This window comes from Scomber japonicus, chromosome 7, assembly GCF_027409825.1.
Source record: "Scomber japonicus isolate fScoJap1 chromosome 7, fScoJap1.pri, whole genome shotgun sequence".
Classification (NCBI taxonomy): Eukaryota; Metazoa; Chordata; class Actinopteri; order Scombriformes; family Scombridae; genus Scomber; species Scomber japonicus.
The window spans coordinates 32373036-32398292 of NC_070584.1; the positions used below are offsets into that span (position 1 = coordinate 32373036).

Sequence of the window (25257 nt, forward strand, 5' to 3'; positions counted from 1 at the left end):
AATGTTGACGATATCATTCAAATAAAACCGATGAGGAAGTTATTTATGTGTTGTCTGGAAACCAGAATCTGTAATATTGTTAAAAAGAAAGAAAAGAAAGGTAATAAAAGTTAACACTGAAAAAAAACATGACAATTAAATTCCAGATTGTTGGACTCCTATTTTCCTATTTTGGGTGTTATTGGCCAAAATCAATGAACAAGAGATCAAAATAGTTTCTCTGCCTGGAATAAAATGTAATTTTAATTTAAAAGTTAAGATAGTTAAGAAACAACTTTGTGCTTTGAAAAGATGGTCAAGGTATCCATTACTTTCAATTTTTATTTTTATTTTAAAGATATCGCATATACACAAAATGCTAGTACAGTCCAGAACAGAACCAAAAAAAAGAGAAACCATAATCAATAATTGAGAACAATCCTCTTGACTGGATACAGCATTAAAACACCATTGTGTAGGATTTAGCAGCATCTAGTGGTAAGATCACATATTGCAAATAAATGAGTGCTCCTCCCTTTTCAAGCATGTAGGAGAACTTACAGTGGCACAGAATCTCTTCAAGTTGACCTGGAAGTGTTTATAAGGTTGTAAATAACCTCAGAAAAAATATAAAGACATTGAGTAAAGGGTGCATGAAAGGAACCAAAAGAACATCTGAGTGATAAAAACAGATAAATTCAGCCATACACACTTGATCAGCACTTGAATAATATGTATGCAGATTAATGAGTATGTACAGATTTTTTTTGTGGTATGAATATCAACATTTTTCTGCAGTTAGACACAATGTTGCTCAGTTAAAGTGCAGTAAATGTTTCCTCTTTATTATTGGCTCTTAGTCTTGAAGCTTAGCAAGAAACTCATCAATTTCTCCACACATGTAGTGTCTTCTTCCTTTAATCTTCTTCAGCTCTCTGATGCTGCTCTCACGATAGCCAGATTGATTTGGTATCTCTGCTGCCATCATGTGATATTTTATTGCCTTGTAGCTTTCCTTTCGATCAAAGTACAAATACTTGGCGTAGCAGTTATACAGTATCTGTCTGTCTGCAGGTTCCAGATCAGTTTCTAGCAGATCCTGGTAAATCTGGTCAGCATCATCCTGGCCATGATTCAACTTTGCATATATGTTTGCGAGAGCTATTTTTACTTTAACTGAAGAATCAGGATAAAGAGAGATCACTTCTTTATGGAGACTGATTGCTCTGTCTATCTTTTTTGGCTCCAGGGGATTGTCTTTGTCTGAATAAATCCTCCTTTTGTAGCAGATTGCAGCACACCACTTGAGATGACGTTTATCTGGATTTATCTGTCTTTCCAGAGCCTCCTCTGCCAAATCAATAGCCTCATCTTTAGATATATACGTTCTGTACAGTTTTAGTAATGGTCTTATACCACTGTAGCTACTTGGTGGCTTTCTCAAAACCTTTTCGGCCAACTCACGTACTTCATCTTCAATTTTTCTTCCCTTCTTTGCACGTTCCTGAAGGTACAGAGCAGCAAGGTACAAGTTGTCTGGATCGTGCTCTTTGGCAATTTTTATTTTCTCCAGGATGTTTTCCTCCAGTGGTTCGTCAGGGTGCCCACAACCTTTCACCAAAGCCATGACATGACTGGTCTGCCACTCCACTATGTCCGGCTGCATCCTGATGGCTCTCTCGAAGTAATCTGCAGCCAGCAGCGTTTTGTCTCTGCCAAACTTCATCAGGGTCCAGGCTTTTTCAGCGTAGATCTCTGGATGGAGCTCATCCTCTGATGGAGATGGGTATTCTTTCAGCAGGGTGTCGACCTTTGACAGGTAAGTCTGACTCTCTGCTTGTTCTCCCAGCTGGTGGTGCAACCAAGCCAGGTTCCCGTAGTTCACCACCAACCAGGGACCTTCATCTGAGCCGGTGTTTCTCATGTGGTGCAAGGCCTCTGCAGCCCTGCTGAAGAAACACTGGGCATCTTCAGTGAAGCCCAGCTGGTAGTGAATGTACCCCTGCAGGTTGTAAATGTGACCCTGCCAGCTGTTTCCCTCCTCAGTGCCGATGTCCTTCAGCATGTCCCTGAGACAGAACAGTTTGGACCTGCTGGGGTCCAGATCCCAGGTGAAGTGACACTGCAGGGCCCCAAGTTTGGCCTCCAGTGTTGTCTGACTTTGAGCAGCACTAATGGAGAGGAAAAATGACTAATATCACACAACACATATGCAGTATGGTAATATGCTTCAATCCAAGACCTCCTTAGCAATGTTCATCTCATATGGAAGAAGGAAATCAGTTAGGAAGAAATGGAGGAGAGACTGATGAATATGCAGGAAGGAATGACACAAGGAAGGAGTGGATAGTGGAAAGGATGAGGAAAAACAGAGGGAAAGGGAGGGAAGGAAAGCAGGTGAGAAGAATCGAAGCTTGATAAGCGCAGTTTCAGGAGCGGGAACACACACCAATTACACCCCTTCCGGCTCCTATATAAACAGACCTAACAGCGTCCCCCTCGTTCACTCTCGCTTTCGAGTTTTGAAATTGCTTCTATATTGTCTGAGTCATAAACCCCCTGCCGTCTCCTCACTCCAACCGCAGAGCCGCTCCTAGACAGGGACATCAGGCACCGGGATGCCTGCGACCCATGCGGTTTCTTACTCCAGCCACAGCATTTCGTTTAGACAGGGACATCAGGCACCGGGATGCCTGCGACCCACGCAGTTTTCTTTACTCCAGCCACAGTGTTCTGTTTAGACGGAACATCCGTCACAGTGATACCAGCAACCACGCCATTTCCTCAATACGACCGCAGCGCTTCGTTTAGACAGGGACATCAGGCACCGGGATGCCTGCGACCATGCTGTTTTCTAAATCCAACAGCAGCACTTCGCTTAGTCGTCTACACCAGGCACCGGGATGCCTGCGACCCATGCGGTTTTCTTTACTCCAGCCACAGTGTTCTGTTTAGACGGAACATCAGTCACAGTGATACCAGCAACCACGCCATTTCCTCAATACGACCGCAGCGCTTCGTTTAGACAGGGACATCAGGCACCGGGATGCCTGCGACCTATGCCGTTTTCTTTACTCCAGCCACGCATTTCGTTTAGACAGGGATATCAGGCACCGGGATGCCTGCGACCTATGCCGTTTTCTTTACTCCAGCCACGCATTTCATTTAGACAGCATTTCGTTTAGACAGGGACATCAGGCACCGGGATGCTTGCGACCCACGTGGTTTTCTAACTCCAACCAGTGTTCTGCTTAGACGGGAACATCGGGCACAGTGATACCAGCAACCATGGCGTTTCCTCACTACGACCCCAGCGCTTCGCTTAGACAGGGACATCAGGCACCGGGACGTCTGCGACCATGCTGTTTCCTTAAATCCAACAGCAGCACAGCGCTTGTTTAGACAGGGACATCAGGCACCGGGATGCCTACGACCCATGCTGTTTCCTTAAATCCAACAGCAGCACAGCGCCTGTTTAGACAGGGACATCAGGCACCGGGACGCCTACGACCCATGCTGTTTCCTTAAATCCAACAGCAGCACAGCGCCTGTTTAGACAGGGACATCAGGCACCGGGATGCCTACGACCCATGCTATTTCCTTAAATCTAACAGCAGCACTTGCTTAGTTATGGACATCAGGCACCGGGATGCCTGCAACCCATGCTGTTTATTTGTCCAACCACAGCACTTTGTTCCAACAGGAACATCGGGCACCGGGATTCCTACAACCCTTGCCGTCCCTTCATTCCAATCACAGCACTCGGCTTAGGCCAGAACATCAGCACCAGGATGCCAATGACCCCTGCTGTTTTTCACTACATCTGCACCACTTCAATTCGGCCAGGATGTTTGATGTCAGTGACCCCACCGTTTACTCAACCCAACCTTGGCTCGCCTAGTTCGACAGCAGGCAGCTTTTATCGTGGACATCCTGCTCTAGTTGCCATAGAAGTCTGCTCTAGTCAAGGCTCCTGGCACCGAGAGCTGCCAGCACTCTGCTCCAACCGGAACATCTGCCCCCGGGCTTCCAGCGCCCCGCTGTCTCATCATCAAGGTACCAGGATAACCCATATTTGACTACACTGATCCCTGCAGCTCATTTCTCCCGGGCTGTGACACCGGGATGTCATTGCCCCCAAGTGCTACTCCCGCAACCTCATCAGACAGAACGATGCATCGTTCTCCGCCAAATGGCCAGCTGAGACCACCCCCTTTCACACGTTTAACGTAAACTACCTGTCGTTCTCTCTCGTCACTTCGACCATTTCATTATCAACGCCCCTTTCATATGTTTAACGTAACCTACACTTCGTCCTATCTCATCACTTCTACCATTTCATTATCAATGCCCCTGTCACACGTTCAAAGTAACATATATATGTCGTCCTATTTCACCACCATAACTATTTCATTATCGACGCGCTATCGTATCGTCCTGTCGCTTCTGTCTTCCTTGTCACGGAACCAATCCTGTCTCGCCGAGCTTCGCTTGTGGTTCCATCTCCTCTCTAGCCGGAACGGTATCTCCTTCTTTTATGATGATCAGCTGACTAACTCCCTTGACATCCAGCTACACTGATGCCGCTCCTTTCTGCTGATTTTGGGGGTTTCTACAACGGTAGATGGTTAGCATCAGAATGGCCCCCAGAACCATGGACAATTGCCAGGTCGCTTCCTCCGCCTCTTCGAAATCTACCCCCGTAGTAGCCACCGCTGTTCTATGGGGACACGAATAGTCTAGTTAATCCATTCTTATACACTATGATAATCTCAGTCGTTGAAATCATTAACCAAGGTCGCTCCAACTCCTTTTCAATCACGCCATTCATACGTCGCTCACGTGGCACTCCATCACTAACCAATATATCCTCCGTGCCGCCCACGTCCCAGGCCACCACAATACCATCGCTGACTCTCTCTCTCTCATTTTATGTTCCAGAAGTTCAGAAACTGGCTCTGCACGCCAAACCGCTGCCGACTCCAGTTCCTCCATATTCTGCACTGACTTCAATCTGTAAATCCATCTTTAATACTCCTGATCTTCGAAATCCAAACTACAATATTAACAGCTTATCTTCTACACTCTCCTACTACTGGACAGCTCGGATAGCTCCAACACTTTCATGACCGACACAACATCATTTCCCCCTCGTTCTATCTCACCACCGTCATCTGCTACATCACCTATGCTCATTCTGCCATGAACATAAAACACCTACTATCAAATCTACTTCAGTGGTACTAGTTTTTCTCCAAACTAATCATAGGTAATCCCAGTCCAGCCATAAACCATCCCCAAGTAAGTCACTTCTCGCTGGTCTCGTCAGCCAAGAACCAGCCAAACGGCTTTCTCTTACCGCCGATCTGCTGTCCACTTGCTTACACACCATTCGCTGAGGATACCAAACTCCTCACATCGCCCTGACCCTCAAAGCGAGGTTCATATTCCATATTTCATATAGCATCTTCAGTTTCCTTGGATGCTCAGAATTCACTGTGTCACCATCACACTTCGACCCGTGCCGTCTTGCTTGTATCTTGGACTCTCACTATTCACGCTCATTAACGTATCACAGCTATATCTGCTCAGACTCAACGATCTAAGATCCGCACGAGCACGTCTCAAATAATTGGAGGTTTTTGGGGGTTCGTCACTGCCCGGGCGCAGCGGCGGATCCTTCGTCCGACCTCCCCACACCGCATCAAGAATCACCGTATCAAGAATCGTTCCGCATCAAGAACACACAATTCATTCAAATTCTGTCAATAAATCTGTTAAAACGTATCTCGTTGGTGATGTGTTCCTTGCTCGTGAATCGAAGCTTGATAAGCGCAGTTTCAGGAGCGGGAACACACACCAATTACACCCCTTCCGGCTCCTATATAAACAGACCTAACAGCGTCCCCCTCGTTCACTCTCGCTTTCGAGTTTCCCTCCCCCCCGCCCTCTCTTCTGTTCTTCTCTCCTCTCTTATAGGTTCCTGGGGGTTCGTCACTGCCCGGGCGCAGCGGCGGATCCTTCGTCCGACCTCCCCACACCGCATCAAGAATCACCGTATCAAGAATCGTTCCGCATCAAGAACACACAATTCATTCAAATTCTGTCAATAAATCTGTTAAAACGTATCTCGTTGGTGATGTGTTCCTTGCTCGTGAAAGGTGGGGTAAGAAGGAAAATGTAGGTCATGGATGAAATCAATTGAGAGGGAAACAGGAGTCATAGGACAATGAGATGGACAGGAATAAGGTGTGAGGTGAGGAAATAAGAGTGAAAGGAAAATATAGCCTAGAAGGATGGATAAGGGAGAAAATAATGACAAAATAAAAAAGACAGATGGGGAAGAGCTGAAAAATGGAAAGAAGGAGAGGCGGAAGAAATGCAGAGCTCATTGATAATAAACTAATTACACTGTATTCATTCTGTTTAACACATACAAAATATTGATTATAAATAAAAAATGCAGAAGCAGCCACTCACCTCATCATGTAGCTGTTACCTCGACTCAGTTGTTCTCTAATGAAGTTTTTGCTCTTTATAAACACTTTTGTTTTGGGTGCAGCAATATAAAATCAGGAATGTATAACTTCTGCTGTAAATTATGTCTTATGGAGGACTGTTATTGAATGTGATGCACTTCTCAGCAATACAAACTTACACAGTGAGAGACAACATAAGCTTCATCATGATGAGGTAATCTGCAGATTACAGGAAACACCTGTTTAAAAGGAGGATGTGAAGGTAAATATTTACATACTGAAGGAACTGTATTCTTCTTCTTATAAAAGGCATTACATTTCTCACTATAAAAACCTGCAATACACAGTTTAACAAGCCATCAACTCTTTTTTACTCAATTCTTTCATCTGAAGAAATTGAAAAAAAGGTAAATACAGTGTGCTGTAATAAAATACACTGTATAAAAAACAAACAAACATGAAACAGCAGGTTAGAATTTGTAATCCAGATCTATTTAGTGATTTAAAAATACATAAAAATGTTATATGAATATTGGATCATAAAACATGGTACACATTCAATAGTCTGATACTGGTGACACCTACACCTCAGTATAAAAAGACGACAGGATTCACATCAGAAGTTAAGTTGAATAGAATTGACGGTAACTATAATTGTCACCAACTAGTGGAGCAGGTAGACTGAAATGCAGAGATTATTTATTTTTGGATGGATCAGGCAAAATAAAAGCTGGCTGAGTTGAGCAAAACAAATCACCAGATAAATCAGAGTAAAGTGAACAGCATGGACTGAACTGAACTGACAATCCAACCAAAACTGAACTGCAAACCTGAATTAATTAAGAAGAATGGATTAATATATATATATATATATATATATATATATATATATATAATATGAATAAACATAAACCAAATAATCAAAAGGACTGGACAGATGCACAGGGAACCAAGAGAGCAGAAAACAAAGTATCCAAAAACCATGAGTCTATGACAATGATATTATTATAACTATCATAAATAGTATAAAAACATAATTTCCTTCAATTTATGAAAATTTAAATCAGCTTTGAGCATCATATCAATAAAATTTATGAATTATTTTAATAAAACTCACCCAGTCAAAACTCAACACACCCAGTTTGTCAGCAGACAGGAACATTTATACTGTAACTCTATCAGAGGTGTGTCACTTTCTTTACACAGTAATACCACTTGTATTTCTGGTCTGACACAACTTCCTGAGCAAAACATGTTGCAAAAACAGCTGGATCCCATCCAGCATGCTTTTATTTGATTTACATATTGAGAGAGAGAGAGAAAGAGAGAGTGTTTTCTCAGCAATACAAACTATCAGACACATGTTCATCATACAGAAGTAGGAGTCAACAGATATGTATGGGGCTCAGATGATTTCATGGGAAATGAAATGGAAACTTCTTTTTTATAGAAGTTTTTATAGCAATCCACATAATTATGAGCAGGTTCATTTAGGTCTCAGGATGTTTTCTGTCTTTCACAATGTCCTCATACGGTACACGGTTGGTTGTATAGATGGTAATCAGTCATGGCTGCATTAACATCAAGTATATCTCAAAACAACAGTCAGCTTCCCAAATAAGCACTGAAATAGGTTCATCTTACTGTAATCATTCCTCTTGTTCATTACAAGATCTCCTCCAAATAGGCTAACAATGGAAGTGATCGGGGACAAAATCCACAGTCGTTGTTTTTGGCTAAAATGTATTTTAGTCTATCTGAAGATAATATGAACCTTCAGTTGTCTGACTGAACATACAGCCTCTTCTTTCAATGGTTTTTAAAGGTTTTTTCCCCTCATTCCAATCAAGTATCCAGGAACAGATTATGTTGTATTGCTGTACAGATTGTACAACTTTGAAAAATATTGACTTGATTTGACTCATTTGGACAGCTGAAGCTTTGTATAACCTTCACATAAACTTTTAAATACATGTTTTATGAGGACTGTGGCTTTTGTCCCCAATCACTTACATTGTAAGTGTATTATGAAGGGATCTTCCAATGGTCAGTATGGACAAGAGGAATGATTACTGCAAGAAAAATATGTATTAGTGTTCATTTGTTCTCCTGACTATCAATACATGTTGATAATTGTTGTTAACACATAACATCTAGCATTGATCAATATAACTCCCCAAAGTCAGGTTTTAACCTTTCACCTTGCTGTAGCAATGAAGACGTACACTTCAGGGTGTGTCAGTCACGATAAAGCAATTAAGCAATAAATCACAAATGTATCACTACAAGATGTTTCTGATGCCTTGCTTCCCCTTGTCAAAAATCTCAAGATTACTCTAAACTGTATCTGATGTGTCACACAGAGATTGTGCTGGTGTTGAATGTGGGACGCGCTTCTCAGTCTGCCACATTGTTAAAAAGCAAAGCTGTACACTCTGTTGAAAAGTTTTATGATGTAAACTTTATTGAACAGCATAACAATCATGAAAGCAGTTGAACCAGTTGAATTAAGATTGCTTCCTCATGGTCTCAGATTTAATCCACCGTTATAAATTAAATGCCAACAACTGGCCAGCAGATGGCGACAATGTAACTATCAAAAGCTTCCAGACACTGAACCATTTTCAACACAATTACGTCACTTTCCTTCAGGGCACTGCAGACTGGAAGCTTTTCTGTAGACAGGCAGAAACATTGCTTTTCATCTTTGTATCAAGCTACTCTTTAATTACTTCTCTATAAAAGTAAATAATTATGACATAATAGAAACCATCAAAGGTCAAACGAGTACATGCATTATTTATTGAGAGTTTACAGTCAAAAACTTATCATACATTTGATTGACAGTGATCTGAAAAGGTGTGCAAAACACATTGGGAATCACGGAATTTATGCAAAATGTAGTCCATATAAATCCAAAATATGGATAACATCAAATTAAAAGAGATAAAAATTAAAAGGTTAATTATTATAGTTGTTTTATGATTATATAAATGTTATGATAATTTGATTTTCTAGAAATTATATGGGGGTTGAATATGTAGAATATTTATTAAAAGCTATATTTTTTTAAAAATAATACACCCACGGGGCGTTTTGAGGGGTACAGAATGAAAGTATTGCTTTTCCATAAAAAAAAATATTTAGTCTGAATTAATATTTTTACATTTTTTTGACGGGTTCGACAATGACTTTCTGTGTACATTGTACCAGCCAATTAGCGACCGGAAGTGCGGGTTGCCATGGTTGTCTGTTGTTCCGGTGCAGCTACTGTAGGCTGGCACTGGGTGAAATGGAGTTGTAAACAAGCAGAGCCGTGTTGGACTTACTAAAACCAGCGTTTTTTGCTCTCAGATACAACTTTTCATCACAAAACTTCGAAGGTAAGACAGAATATCTGTTACTCGCTATAAATAAGTGGTTGCTTACCTTTGTATTGTTTGGCTGCTGGTTCACTGAGTTTGTGTCGGAGGGTAATAATAGTGGTACTGTTGAACTCGCCCGGGTCTTAGCTTTCATATGAGATGCTATTTGTTTGTGTACCATGGAGTATCAGAGCGATAGCAATGGAAATGTGGAGAGTGGGTTTACTTTCTGACGCCATTTGGATTTTGATATTTGATCATTAACCTCTTAACGCACGCTGTTCCGTTCACGGGACGGGACGGATGTTAGGAGGTAGCCACACGTTCTTCTGAATGTTTTAAACACCAACCCTTAAACATATATATTCATGCCGTACATTGTTGGAAAGCTTAGATTGTTCTGATTCATTCAAGACCACTCACGACTTATATGGTTGCTCACAGCCGTAATAGTATTAGCGGTTAGCTCGGCTAGCAACTCAGCTAAAGTAAGCTAACAGCTATAATGCTACATACCTTCTAAGTCTTCCCTTTATCCACAACGATCATCTTATGACTCAGGACTTACTGTACAGCTCGCCAAGTATCCATTCTTGTGAAATATGAAATCCGTTTCCATAAAACCGAAATACTTTCCTCAATATGTCAACATGTATTTAGTCCAACACCTAATGTAATAACACAAATAACAAACCATATACGGTCCGTTTACGTCATTTCCTGACCTGCGCGTCCATCTCAGAGTACACGTGACTAGATGTTTACTTTTATTATTTATTATTTTTTTATTTTATTTATCTCACACAGTGGACATCGACAAACAAAGAGTGAGGGGGTTACATGCAAAAGTCAGATATCAAATTGATTGGAAAGTTACTTAAGACAACAAGAACATAGCGTGCAGGATAAAAAAAAAAAAAACAGAATACATGTCTGATAGGCCACATTGGTTCAAAAACATGGAAACAAACAAAATACTTGTTGAGTTCTTAAGGCTTTTTTGTTTTCAGACTGGCTGATTGTATTAATGTATTGCCTGATTTCCCCTTCAAGATGGTAAATACATGGTATTTGATTATTGAATTTCCTGTTATGGATGTGAGTTTTGGCTAGAAATAATATTAAATTAATTATGTAGTATTGGTCTGCCTGGGGTAGTGGGGTTAATGGAAAACCAAACAATACATTTTGATAATCCAGAACACAGTTTTTTTCAATATGTTGATGGATAAGAGTAGTGACATTTCTCCAAAAAATCTGCAGGTGGGGACATGACCAAAAGAGATGATGAAGATCCTCTGGAGCCTGTTTACAGAAGGAGCAGAGTTCACTGATGTCTTTTTTATATCTTTGCATGAATAAGTTAGTGGGATAGACTCTGTGTATGATTTTGAGGGATACTTCTTTCGTTTTATTTGTGATGAAAAATTTGTGAGGAAGAGACCAAATGTTTTTCCAAACCAGATTAGTGAAGGTATTGTTCCAGTATGAGACGGCATTAGGGATGCTGATTATTTCTTTTTGGAATAGAGATCGTACTGTTCGGTTATTGTTCCTTGTTCCTGAAAAGCAAAGTTGACCAACTTCTGTCTGTACAGGAGGAAAAGGGTCTGTTTCCTGTATCATGACATTTTTAAACAGCATAATTACACCAGAAGGTATTGCATCAAACACAATTGCGTATTCTTTTGGAGGTACAGGAAAGGTATATTTGTTTATGAATTCTGAGTATGATAACAGTGTGCCGTTTGATCCAAAAAGCTGACTGACTAAAGTTATGCCATGGGTGAACCAGTTCTCTATGAAAAGTGATCTATGTTTGTATAATATGTCCCTATTATTCCAAATATAATATCTGTGGGGTGAGAAATTGTGTTTATACACCAAAGACCATGAAAGAAGTATCTGTTTATGAAAGTTGGCTAATTTTGTAGGAAGTTTTTCAATATTGTAAGAGCAGAATAACAGAAATTTCAGGCCACCGATTTTAGAGAATATGTAATTGGGAATGAAGTTCCAGATTGATGTTGGGTCTCTAATAAATTGTCTGATCCAGTTGATTTTGAATGTGTTGTTCAGGGTGGAAAAATCAAGAAGGTTAAAACCTCCGTTTTCATAAGAGTTCAATGAAGTTGATTTTTTAATATAATGAATTTTGTTTTTCCATACAAAGTTAAGGAGAGTTTTGTCAATAAGTGCAGTAGTCTGCTTGTTTACATCCAGAGATGTTGCTGCATAGGTGAGTCGGGATAAGCCCTCTGCTATAGATAAAAGAATCCTGCCCTGTAGAGACAGATCTCTTTGGAGCCAGGAGTTGAATTTTTTCTATGTTTTTTCTATGATATAATTGAAGTTCATAGCGCACCTGCTGTCTGCGTTTTTGTTGATGATGATTCCCAGATAAGTGACAGAATCTTTTACCGGTATATTGCAGATGGATGTGCTGCTGCAGTCTTTGATTGGAAGCAGTTCGCATTTGTTCAGATTGAGCTGAAGTCCAGATGCTCTGGAAAAAACTGAAATTCGATTAACAGCAATTGAGACCTGTGTTGCATTTTTTAGGAATAATGAAGTGTCATCTGCTAGTTGGCTGATGATGATTTCCCTGTCTGCTATGGAGATCCCTTTAAGGGGACTCTGTTTGATAAAATCAGAGAGCAGTTGGGCACATATTAGAAATAGATATGGAGACACAGGGCAACCTTGCCTGATTCCACAACCTAAATCAAAACGTGGAGAAGTGCCTGTATGCATTTTTATTGAACAGTTTGCCTTCTTATATATGGTTTCGATTGTTGAACAGAAGTACTTTCCAAAACCAAACTCCTGAAGAGCCTGAAACATAAATTTGTGTTCAATGGTATCAAATGCCTTACGAAAATCCAAGAACAAAATAAAGCTATCATCAGGGCAGTATTCAGCATAGTCAATGAGGTCCAGGACAAGTCTTATGTTATTTGATATATGTCTGCCCTTCATGAATCCTGTTTGAGTTTCATCAATAATGTCATCCAGTACTGCTTTGAGTCTTTTGGCTAAGATTCCAGCTAAGATTTTATAGTCGTTATTGAGGAGACAGATTGGTCTCCAGTTATCAATGAGAAGTGAGTCTTTGTTAGGTTTAGGGATGAGTGTTAAGAGCCCTTGATATAAGGTGGGAGGAAGAGTCTGCTTGTGGATGCTTTCCGAAATCATGCCATGGAGGAAGGGGGCGAGTTTATCGAGGAATTTTATGTAGAATTCAGATGTCAGGCCGTCAGTTCCAGGAGATTTGTTTAATTTAAGTTGCTGAATCGCCAAATTGACTTCCTCTAAAGTTACTTGCTTGTCACAGAGGTCCCTTTGGGCACCACTAATAGGTTTTAGCTGAGGAAGCTGTTCAAAAAAGTGTTTTGTTGCATTTTCATCATACTGTGATTTATATAGGTTCCTATAAAACCTTAGGCAGTGGTTAGATACCATTTGAGGGTCATCTGTGACAGCTCCATCTATATTCAGTTTTTGGATGCAGTTCGTTCTGCTACGCGACTTTTCCAGCCTAAAAAAGTATGCTGTGTTTTTCTCCCCTTCTTCCAGCCATTGCTTCCTGGATCTCACATAAGCACATTCTGCTTTGACTCTGTATATTTCATCTAGCTTGATTTGCTGCTCTGTTAGATATTTTTTGTCATCCTCTGTTAAGTCTTCAGGCATGCGCTGGGTGAGAGTGGAAATTTTAGTAATCACTTCTGTTTCTTTTTCTTTTCTTATTTTGGCTAAGGTGGACCCATACTGTCTTAAGTATTTTGCTATTTCGAATTTCAGTAGTTCCCAGTTTTTTTGGAAGCATTTGTCTCGCAGAGCCCTCTGCCAGTAACACCTTATGAGAAAGTTAATCCTTTCTGTTACCACTTTATGTTTTAAGACTGAGTTGTTGAGTTTCCAGTATAGGTTCCGGCGATTACCAACAGCAAAAAGCAGGTTTGGGTATTTGGTTAACCAGGATATGAAACTGGATCCTAAGGTGTCAAATAAGAAATCATTATCAGTTTTGGTGTTATAGCCGTATACATTAGCCAAAAGGACTATATTATCATCACACTTTATAATTAGTATAACAAATCTGCCATTTGGGTCACTCTCAGAGTGTAAAATAGCCCCTTCAAATTTGTTTTTCAGGGAAGTTACTCCTGCTGACCTTTCTGAACCATGCGAGAACCATAAGTCGTTTCCCCACTGATTTTTCCAAAATTTGGTATCATCTATAACTGAGTGGGATTCTTGTAGGAAACAGAAGTCAGAGTTTTGTTGTTTGATAAATAAAAACAGGGCTTTGCGTTTTAAGTTGTCACGCAGGCCTCTGGTATTAAGTGACACTATTGATAAAGACATTTTAGAAGTTTATACAGATAATTCAGAGAGCTCGACATAGTCTTAATGTTTGTCATCATAATTAGGGCCTTTATTTCTAACTCTCCTGCAGTTAGTAAACATAGAATATACATGTACAAAGAAAAAATGCATGAACCCCCTTGTGTTAAAATTAAAAAGAAAGGCACGCACACACACACCTCTCATATGGTGGGTGCATACTAAAATTCCAAGCATCCATGACATATTTTACATGATAGAAGAGAAACATTTTTGCTACCTAAGCCAATTCATCTCAACTATGAGGATTTTAGTTCAACAGGATGTAAGAGAACACTTCCAGTAGCCTATTAAGTACAAAAAAAGGTTCATTATTTATCCATCCATCCATTATATGTAGGGAGATAACTTAAGAGCTATAAGGGGGGGAAATAAAGTATGGAGTGGATAAAGGTGTCCTTGACTGAGATTGTGTTTAAACAGCTAGATTATTTTAAAATAAAATAAATTAAATTAATAGGCTAATTGGGGTAGCAAAAAACGACACCCAAAACAAGAGTAGCAGTCGTAGTAGTAAGGTGAATATAAGTAAATCAAACTATGCTGTGACAAATTTAAATTTAAAGGAGGAAACTCATAATTTAACTTTCCTTTGTGCAACACGTGCTCAGACTACTGATTAAATGTCATTTTTCAGGTCATTCACGGTGATTGTTTTACCATCAATGAGGGCACATGCACCTCTGAAGCCGGCTCGCTTTCCCTCTTTTCTGGCTTGCTCCACCATCGGCCACAGCTTGTTTCTTGCATCTTTCGTTTCTGGAGTCAGGTCCTCGAAGATTTGGATCTTCCTTTCCTTGAGTAGCTTAGAGGTTCGCGCATCTTTCCAGATCTTATCCCGGTGTGTGCGAGATAGAAACTGCACAATGATGCGGCGGCTGGAGTGACGGTCGGCTGAGCGGGGACCAAGCCTGTGGACAATATCCACAGAAAAGTGCAGCTGTTGTGCGATGTCTGGAGATACCAGGCCAAGTATGTCAATGATCGTTTTTTTGATGTCTTCTCCAGTGTGTTCTGGGATCCCAGCCACTCTGAGGTTCCATCTTCTTTGGTAAGCTTGCAGATTCTCGAAGCACAGCATTTTCCTTCTCCAGTGTTTCAACTTGACTCTGCAAGGAGTCCACATGCAGTGTTACATCGTCCACCTGTTTCCCCAGCTGTTCCAGTGAGTCGGTAGCACTTCTGATTGCTTGTGTGTTATCTTGAACCGTAGATTCTAGCGATTGTAGTCTTCTGAGGGATTCCTCCTGCAGTTTTTCTATTCTTTCCATTACATTCATTAAAGCAGAATTTGACACATTTTGTTGTGTGTCTCCTTCGCTGGCCAGCGTCTTTGATTTTTTGCCCGGCAGTCGGCCTTCAACACTTCCCTCACATATTGGTGTCGGGTTCTCAGAGTTGATTAATCCATCCAAAACTTCAAGTTGATTTTCTAATGCTTTACGAGCGTATGAATGCATCGTGATAGCAGGGTCTTTGTTCATTTCAGCAGCCAAGTAATGAAGACTGCTTTTCTGTTAGGTTACTTTATTTAAAGGCAGTTTGAAGCCAAGAAGTTGAAGTAACTTTACAATCCTCAGGTTGTCTAGAAGTTATCTGCATTAAATTGTCTCATGTCATGGAGCTTAGATTCGGCCACCTCACAAAGACGACATGTGCGTCCCTCTCCGTGCCTCGTGACTAGATGTTTACGACCGTGAGCCTCTCCTGCTTCTGACGACACCACACACCAGCCAATCGGTGCTTAGGATTAGGCAGTACATGCAGAGACATTGCTGCTACTCCCGCTGGCGTTACAATGTAAGGTACCTCGGTGGTTTCAAGTCAGTTACAGCGAGGGTATGTTCGCTTCCTGTTTTCAAAATAAAAGCACCAACTCTATCGTTATGGTTTTCTTAATAATAAAAGGCAACGGGTGTTTTATTTTGTGAAAATGACCGGAAGTGCGTTACTCGCTACGGCTAACTTGAGTGGCTCCGAATTCGCAGGAACAAAACTTTAAGCAGATGTTATTTGGACAAATTAGCGTCACATTGTGGATCTAAATGGCTACTTTCTCGCCTAAAAAGGTTAGACATGTGGATAAAGTGGTATATTTACAGAGTTAGAGCTAAAATAAAATCCGGCACCGGACCTGGCAACTCGACTGCTGGAATTACTTTTTGGTTGTTGCGACTACGATCTCGTGACATTAGATGGCATTGTTCTGCTCATTCTACATATTCTACCTTTAAACTGAAAAACTTAAATTGTAATTATGACATTGAAAATGACAGTGGACAAAACAACAACAGAAAAACATCAAATATGAAAATCAAAATGGAAAATGGAAAATATTAAATGGAAAGACTTATATTGCTTTTCAAGCTGTATGTAAATAAGGAGGCATGGCCCCAAAGGCTGCAGGGAGGGTTTGAAACAGCTGGGGTGCAGAGGCACCTTATGGACAGCAGGGGGAGCTGACTGCTAAAGAGTACAGTGAGTTTGGTAGAGCGGTATGAGTCCAAACTAGAAGAAGAACTGGACCGTAAACAGATTTTGTTACTGTCTATGAATCAGACATATTATCATGAGCTAACTTTATTTTACTGGGATGCTGCAGTTATGGTGAAAATAATTATTCACCAAGCTAAAACATTCAAACTGTTGAAGACATCTCACTGTGTAAATGAATGAGAAGGTAATAGATGTGTTTGGCTTATTAACACACTACACTTGGGCTATTCTGTTCATTTCTCTTTGTTCTAATAGCAGATAAGGGTAATGAGTCCAAACAGCAAAGTCATCACATTCAGTTTGACAGACCAGGATGGTTACAGAAGCTGCTTCCACAACATTTTGGTGGTTGAATAAACTTGCCACCAGGCAAGAGCTGCAAGTCAGAAAGATGTTCACAAAGATATCGAGAGACACATCCAAAGGTATGAACTATTGCACGATCGTGACCTTGCACTGTGGATGACAAAATACTTTTTTTAAATTTCAAAAAGGTTTAATCAGCAGGACATTGACACTTTGAAAGCAGCAATAATGTGTTTTGAGACATAAAATGATCATGAGGGCTCACCAGTCCCATTAAAGCAGCGGTCCTCGTCTCCCTTACACTGTACTGTCTTCTTACACTCAGCAGAAGATAGATCATCACAGGTGAAACACTGCAGGTTGTTTTTCTTCAGATCATTAGGGTCTGAAACAGAACAGGAGACATGACAGAAAATGTACAAGACACAAAGTGACTTATTTTTCTTCACTGTGACCAACATTAGACTGATACTACATGTGAATGTGATTTAGTGTCTTTAAAAAGGGAAACCTTTCTCTTTACTTACAAGGTATGTCTTCCCTGTTGCAGCCATCTTTGTTACACACATGAATGGATTCAGCCACAAATCCAAAATTGAATGAAAATGCATGCTTTCCTTCAATGTTAGGAGGGGGTGGCACACAGGACCTGGCAGTGATCTGATGGAGAGTCCCATTCTCAGTTCCTGTAAAGTGAAAATCAGACCAAACACTGTAACACAAAATCCCATTTAGAATTGAATAAGTGAATGAATTTAAGGAACAATCACATTTATTTTCACACTTTGTACAGTTACCTTGTGAGGCAACAGTGATACACCACTCAGTAGTAGAGGCACATGGACGTAAATCCTTTGTATCTCCTTCACCCTGCCAACACTGAAGAGCTTCAGCTGCAAGTTATGAAATAAATCAGGGTGAGTTAAACAATCAGCATGAATCCTGTTTGTTATATAAACACAGATACAGTATACAAAGCTAATCTGACCACAAATTACATCACACAATGACAGAACGTTATTTAAGACAAAATAAACCAAATAAATTGTCCCCATAAAAGATGTTTCTTCCTTATATTGATAAAGTATATTCTTCTTGGTTTTATGTTAGCTTGGAGATTTCTTTTCTTGCTGTACAGATAATATAACAAACAAATGAAATGATGATGAACCTGAACTTGAACAAAAGTCAGCAGCTGGCAGACAAACAGCAGAGGTAAAAGTGAGGAGAATGATGAACTAGCTTACATGACAGGTACCTGCAGAAATGCTGTTTTAAGAGTGAGTGAGGTTACCTGTGCTGGAGAGAGTCCAGATGAGAGTGAGAGACAAGAGCAGCTTCATCATGATGAGTAAATCTGCAGATTACAGGACACACCTGTTTAAAAAGAGGAAGTGATGGTAAACGTTTACATACTGAAGGAACTGTATTTCTCTTCTTACAAAAGTCATTACATTTCTCACTGTCAAAAAGCGCAATACACAGTTTAACAAGCCATCAACTCTTTTTTTCTCAACTTTGTCATCTGAAGAAAATGAAAAAAAAAAGGTAAATAAAGTGTGCTGTAATAAAATACACTGTATATAAAACAAACAAACATTAAACAGCAGGTTAGAATTTGTAATCCAGATCTATTTGGTGATAAAAATGTATCCAAGTCGCTTACATACAAATATTAAATTAGTAATGGATCATAAAACATGGTACACATTCAATAGTGACAGTCTGATACTGGTGACACCTACACCTCAGTATAAAAAGACGACAGGATTCACATCAGAAGTTAAGTTGAATAGAATTGAAGGTAACTATAATTGTGACAAACTAGTGGAGCAGGTAGACTGAAATGCAGAGATTATTCATTTGGATCATTTGGATCAGGCAAAATAAAAGCTGGCTGAGTTGAGCAAAACAGATCACCAGATGAAACCAGAGCAAAATGAACAGCATGGACTGAACTGAACAGAGGATCCAACCAAGATTTAAATACTGACAGAACTAATAAGAGAATGAGGTGAGTCATTCAAACCAACACAAATAATTATATAATATATAATATGAATAAACATAAACCAAATAATCAAAAGGACTGGACAACAGATGCACAGGGAACCAAGAGAACAGAAAACACAGAGTATCCAAAAACCATGAGTCTATGACAATGATATTATTATAACTATCATAAATGGTATGAAAACACAATTTCATTCAATTCATGAAAATTTAAATCAGCTTTGAGCATCATATCAATAAAATTTCAGAATTATTTTAATAAAACTCACCCAGTCAAAACTCAACTCAACTCACCCAGTTTGTCAGCCGACAGGAACATTTATAGCTCTACCAGAGGTGTGTCACTTTCTTCTAACAGGAAAAAGACACAGTTTCACTTCCACTTGTGTTTCTGGTACCACATACAACTTCTTGAGCAAATCATGTTGCAAAAAAGCTGGATCCCATCCAGCATGCTTTCATTGGATTTAACCCCCTCAAATATGTTCATGAAGTGGACAAAATATTAGGAACACCAATATATTGCACCCTAATACACCACTACCACTTATTACGACCTCTGTAATAATCATTAAGTAGAATTATCACCTTTCTGACAATGTCAGCAAAAACCGAAAATGTAGAATTTATGGCCGAGCTGTTGTATTGGATTGCTTTAGATTGCACAGGTATACCTACTGAAGTGGCTGTTGAGTATATTCATATATTGTGTGTGTATATATATATATATATATATATACAATTAAATCAGCTTTGAGCATCATATCACTCAGTCAAAACTCAACACGCCCAGTTTGTCATCCGACAGGAGCACTTATAACTCTAACAGAGGTGTGTCACTTTCTTTTCACCACTTGTGTTGAGCAAACATGCTTTCATTGGATTTACATAGAGAGAGAGAGAAAGAGAGAGAGAGAGAGAGAGAGAGAGAGAGAGAGAGAGAGAGAGAGAGAGAGAGAGAGAGGGATTTCTCAGCAATAGAAACTTACAGACACATATTCAGAAACGGGAAATGAAATGGAAACTAAAATGTATTTAAGTCTATCTGAAGATAATATGAAGCTTCAGTTGTCTGACTGAACACACAACATCTGTCTGTTTGTCCTAGGAGAGGGAGTCCTCTTCTTTCAATGGTTTTTAAATGTTGTTTTCCTTCATTCCAATCAAGTATCCATGAACAAATGATGTTGTATTGCTGTACAGATTGTACAACTTTGAAAAGTATTGACTTGATTTGACTCATTTGTACAGCTGAAGCTTTGTATGAACGTCACATAAACTTTTAAATACATGTTTTATGAGGACTCTGGATTTTGTCCCCAATCATTTACATTGTAAGTGTATTATGAAGGGATCTTCCAATGGTCAGTATGGACAAGAGGAATGATTACTGCAAGAAAAATATGTATTAGTGTTCATTTGTGCTCCTGACTATCAATACATGTTGATAATTGTTGTTAACACATAACATCTAGTTAGAATTTGTAATCCAGATCTATTTGGTGATTTAAAGACAATTATTCAAATTGCTTACATAAAAATATTATAAGTCAACACAGTAAATTGTATAATGTTGGGGGGAAAATAAATGACCAACAAAGAAAAGTCAAATAAAAATGGGATCATAAAATATAGTGGATATTCAGTATTGAAAGTCTGATGCTGATGACACGTATACCTCAGTACAGAAATGGTATGACGAGATTCATATCAGAAGTTAAGTCGAATAGAATTAAATGCAACTATAATTGACATAAATAGCAGAGACATGCAGAGACCAGAGGTGATTTCTTTAGAGAGGTTTGTCTGTCTTTATTATACAAAGATGCAAGAACTTTGCTCTCCATTATAATGTAAAAAGCAACAAAGTCCGATCTCTTAGGCTTCAGGTCCATGTTGTCTTATAACCACAGTGGTGCACTTCAGCACATCACACTTCAAAATGTGCTGCTGTCGGCTCAGTTTGGTCTGTAAATACTGACACATCACAGCAACTAGTGTCTAAAATACTTCTGAACAACACATTGAATTAGCACCCGCCTGTGAACCCTTCTGCTTTTCTTTTTTATATCGCTGTAGAGTAAAAGGTCATCAACAATTAATTAGATATCAGGGAAAGCAGGTTGCTAAATATTTCTGAAAGAAAGCCAAATACATAACTCCTCACTTTAGCCTTTAAATAGCCACAACTTTACTGATGCAACCAGATATTCTTTCTGTGCTTTGCTTCATTTAAAATGTACTTTACTTGATTTCATGCATTCTATGTATTGTATTTTCATTCATTTATATTAAGTGGGTTTTATTTAGCATCTCTTTACATTGATATTTTGTAAAATGTCCTTTTGTTCTTTTAATTACTTTTTTCATGTGGAACACTTGGTGCATATCATGTCTTCATTGTAAAACACTTTGAGCTGCAGTTCTTGTATGAAATGCTGCACACAAATAGAAGTCATAATTATTATTACTATGGTAGTTTCACTTCCTTCTTTCACAGACAAGTAGAAGGAAGTTTTTTCACACCTTGAGCTGTGAAGAAACTGTGAAGAGGATGACACATCACTGGTGGAGATGTACATGTGTTTTGAAGTGTTTCTTTCTGAGCAAAAAGGATATACTAACATGTGACATAAACCTTGCTGAAGATGTACACTTCAGGGTGTGTCAATCACAATAAAGCAATAAAGCACATTTCAGATGACACCTATCAGTGTTCAGAGCTGCAATAGACAAGTTATATTAACCTCAAAGCAGTTTACTTATTATAGTTTCAATCTTAAAAGGCAAAGGTATCAATAGAAGATGTTCCAATGCCTCAGTTAGACCACTTGAGTTCAGACTGCTTCAGCATGGTTTCAGGTTTAATCCATCTATTATAAATGAAGTGCCAACAACTGACCAGTAGATGGCGCCATTGTAACTGTATCAAAAGCTTCCAGACAGTGACCCATTTTCTACATAATTACTTCACATTGATACAGGGCTTCAGAAAGTTTTGTTTCCTCCACCACTGCAGACTGGAAGCTTTTATCTAAAGAGGAAGAAACGCTGATTTTCATCCTGGTTTCAAGCTACTCTTTAAGTACTTCTCTATATAAATAAATGATTCTGACTTAATAAGAAACCATAAAAGTTCAGACAAGCACAGACATAATTTATTGAGAGTTTACAGTCAAAAGTATATCTTGTACATATGATTGACAGTGGTGTGAACAAGTATGGAAAAGACATTGGGAATCAGGAAATCTGTGCAAAATGTAGAATAATTTTATGGAGGGTTAGGCGTAGAGTTATAGGGTTATTTTCGGTCATCATTAAAAATAAAAGCCCAAATGGAAAATTAAATGAGATAACAATAAAGAGTTCATTATTAGTATGATTATATCATTACAGTAATAAAGTTCTGAGCTACAGCAATTACACTGGGAATAATCAGGCCATAATTAAACTTATAACAAAGATCTTTAAATTGGACCGCTTGTCAACTTTTAATTTTGCAACTACTACTCTTTTTTTCTTTTTTTTATACATATATGTTTTGTCTATACAAATCATGATAATAATGTTATTGTGAATTATTTTTGATAATGATAATCTTGTAGTGAAAATCTGATATGACTAATTTCTAATTTCAGTTTGAAGTTAAGTTTACTTGCTGACACCACTGGCAACAAGATGTGCTTTGCTTATGTGTGTTTGCCTGAACATTCACAGTGATTTAAGATGTATGAATAACCCAGTCTTCAGTCTGAATGATGTGGCTCCTATTCACATCATTATTCAAATATTGACAAATACACTTCTTGGTTTGTTTGTTTATTTAATTGCACAATATTTAAACAGAAGGTCACAAAGAATAGATACACAGGCATCAATAAAGCTCCCTTAGAAGAAAGTTATATGTCATTAGAAGCTAAATATATCAATAAAATCAACATTCACATGCTTATTAGTACAAAATTATTGGGTTTTTGAAGTTCAGGATGAAGCTGATGAACAACAGATCCAAATGTTTCATAGTATAATCTAAAATATCATTGTGTTTTTGAAAAATGATCAGTGTAAAGAGAAATAAAAACAGTTTAAACACCACAAATGTCCCACACCTTTTCCACATCAGATTTATGAGTATGTACAGATTTTTTCAGGACATGATTATCAACATTTTTCTGCTCAGTTAAAGTGCAGTAAATGTTTCCTCTTTGTTATTGGCTCTTACTCTTCCAGATTAGCAAGAAACTCTTCAATTTCTCTACACATGGGATGTCTTCTTCTTTCTTTAATCTTCTCCAGAGTAATAATGCTGCTCTTACGGAAGGCAGATTGATGTGGTATCTCTGCTGCCTTCATGTGATATTCTACTGACTTGTAGCTATCCTTTCGATTAAAGTGCAAATACTTGGCATAGGAGTTGTAAAGCATCTGTCTGTCTGCAGGTTCCAGATCACTCTCTAGTAGATCCTGGTAAAGCTGGTCAGCATCATCCTGGCTGAGATTCAACTTTGCATGTATGCTTGCGAGAGCTATTTTTACTTTAGGTGAAGAATCAGGGTAAAGAGAGATCACCTCTTTATGGAGACTGATTGCTCGGTCTATCTTTTTTGGCTCCAGGGGATTGTCCCTGTTTGAGTAAACCCTCCATTTGTAGCACATTGCAGCACACCACTTGAGATGACGTTCATCTGGTTGTCTTTCCAGAGCCTCCTCTGCCAAATCAATAGCCTCATCCTCAGATACATAGATTCTGTACAGTGTTAATAATGGTCTTATACCACTGTACCAGCTTAGAGGCTTTCTCAAAACCTTTTCAGCCAACTCACGTGCTTCATCTTCAATTTTTCTGCCTTTCTTTGCACATGCTTTAAGGTACAGAGCAGCAAGGTACAAGTTGTCTGGATCATTTTCTTTGGCGATTTTCATTTTCTCCAGGATGTTCTCCTCCAGTAGTTCGTCACCATGCCCATAAATAATCTCCAAAACTATCACATGATTGGTCTGCCACTCCACCATGTCTGGCTGCATCCTGATGGCTCTCTCAAAGTAATCTGCAGCCAGCAGCATTTTGTCTCTGCCAAACTTCATCAGGGTCCAGGCTTTTTCAGCGTAGATCTCTGGATGAAGCTCATCCTCTGATGGAGATGGGTATTCTTTCAGCAGGGTGTCGACCTTTGACAAGTAAGTCTCACACTCTGCTTGTTCTCCCAGCTGGCGGTGCAGCCAAGCCAGGTTCCCATAGTTCACCACCAACCAGGGACCTTCATCTGAGCCAGTGTTTCTCATCTGGCGGAAGGCCTCTGCAGCCCTGCTGAAGAAACGCCGGGCATCTTCAGTGAAGCCCAGCTGGTAGTGAATGTACCCCTGCAGGTTGTAAATGTGACCCAGCCAGCTGTTTCCCTCCTCAGTGCCAATGTCCTCCAGCATGTCCCTGAAACGGAATAGTTCAGACCTGCTGGGGTCCAGATCCCAGGTGAAGTGGCACTGCAGGGCCCCAAGTTTGGCTTCCATTGTCATCTGACTTTGAGCAGCACTAATGGAGAAGAAAAAACACTAATATCACACAACACATTTGTAGTATGGTAATATGATCAGTGAGTTAAGGAGAGGGGGAGAACATAAAGAAAGTGGAGAAATGAAGAAATAGAAGCAAATTAAGGAGGGAATGGAATGAAAAAGAGGGAATGGAGAGCTGATAACAAAACAACTGTCTGTAGATATTATATAATGAACATATTAAGAGTGTTGATTGTAAATGTGAAATGCAGCCACTCACCTCATCATGTAGCTGTTACCTGGACTCAGTTGTTCTCTAATGAAGTTTTTGCTGTTTATAAACACTTGTGCTTCGGGCATAGCACCATTAAATCAATAATTATATAATATATGGTGCTGTAAATGACGACATGTGGAGGACTGACTTTGGACTTTCCCGGTAATAGAAACCTACGGCCACATGTGTGCACACAAAAAACCTTCATGGAGCTCAGATGATAACTTTCACATTCTAAGAAATGATTTTGAAAAAAATCTCTGAATGGCCGTTCAGAGAAAGGTAAAGAAATAAAATATAACCTTTGTCCCCTCCAAGTTTTTATACCAATTAATTTGATGTCATTATCAGATTATTTTGAAACAGTTTCGATAATTAATCAATAGGTCACTTAGTCTTCGGGGAATCATTTCTCAGTAATTTTCACTATTTTGTATTT

General features: G+C 39.3%; 2 protein-coding genes across 2 annotated transcripts; both read right to left on the minus strand.

Moving 5' to 3' along the window:
- Positions 1–835: 835 nt before the first annotated feature.
- Positions 836–15693, minus strand: LOC128362323 (interferon-induced protein with tetratricopeptide repeats 5-like). The gene is made up of 4 exons (XM_053323064.1): positions 15264–15693; positions 14894–15187; positions 12189–12339; positions 836–2150 (listed from the first exon to the last, which is right to left on the minus strand). Exons 1-4 carry the CDS (start codon positions 15691–15693, stop codon positions 836–838), a joined length of 2190 nt encoding a protein of 729 aa, XP_053179039.1.
- A 7573-nt stretch (positions 15694–23266) lies between these two features.
- On the minus strand, positions 23267–24577 carry LOC128361411 (interferon-induced protein with tetratricopeptide repeats 1-like). Its single transcript, XM_053321866.1, has one exon. It carries the CDS (start codon positions 24560–24562, stop codon positions 23267–23269), a length of 1296 nt encoding a protein of 431 aa, XP_053177841.1. The 5' UTR covers positions 24563–24577.
- Positions 24578–25257: the final 680 nt, after the last annotated feature.

Bases quoted from the DNA above. Each gene is read 5' to 3' on its own strand.
- LOC128362323 (XM_053323064.1), bottom strand. From the start codon at position 15,693: ATGCATTCATACGCTCGTAAAGCATTAGAAAATCAACTTGAAGTTTTG. The intron at 12,340-14,893 runs GTAAAACAATCA...ATCGAATTTCAG, and splicing joins TGCATGTGCCCTCATTGATG to TTTTTTCCAGAGCATCTGGA. The intron at 2,151-12,188 runs GTGCGCTATGAA...CCTCTCCATTAG, and splicing joins AACAAAAACGCAGACAGCAG to TGCTGCTCAAAGTCAGACAA.
- LOC128361411 (XM_053321866.1), bottom strand. From the start codon at position 24,562: ATGACAATGGAAGCCAAACTTGGGGCCCTGCAGTGCCACTTCACCTGG.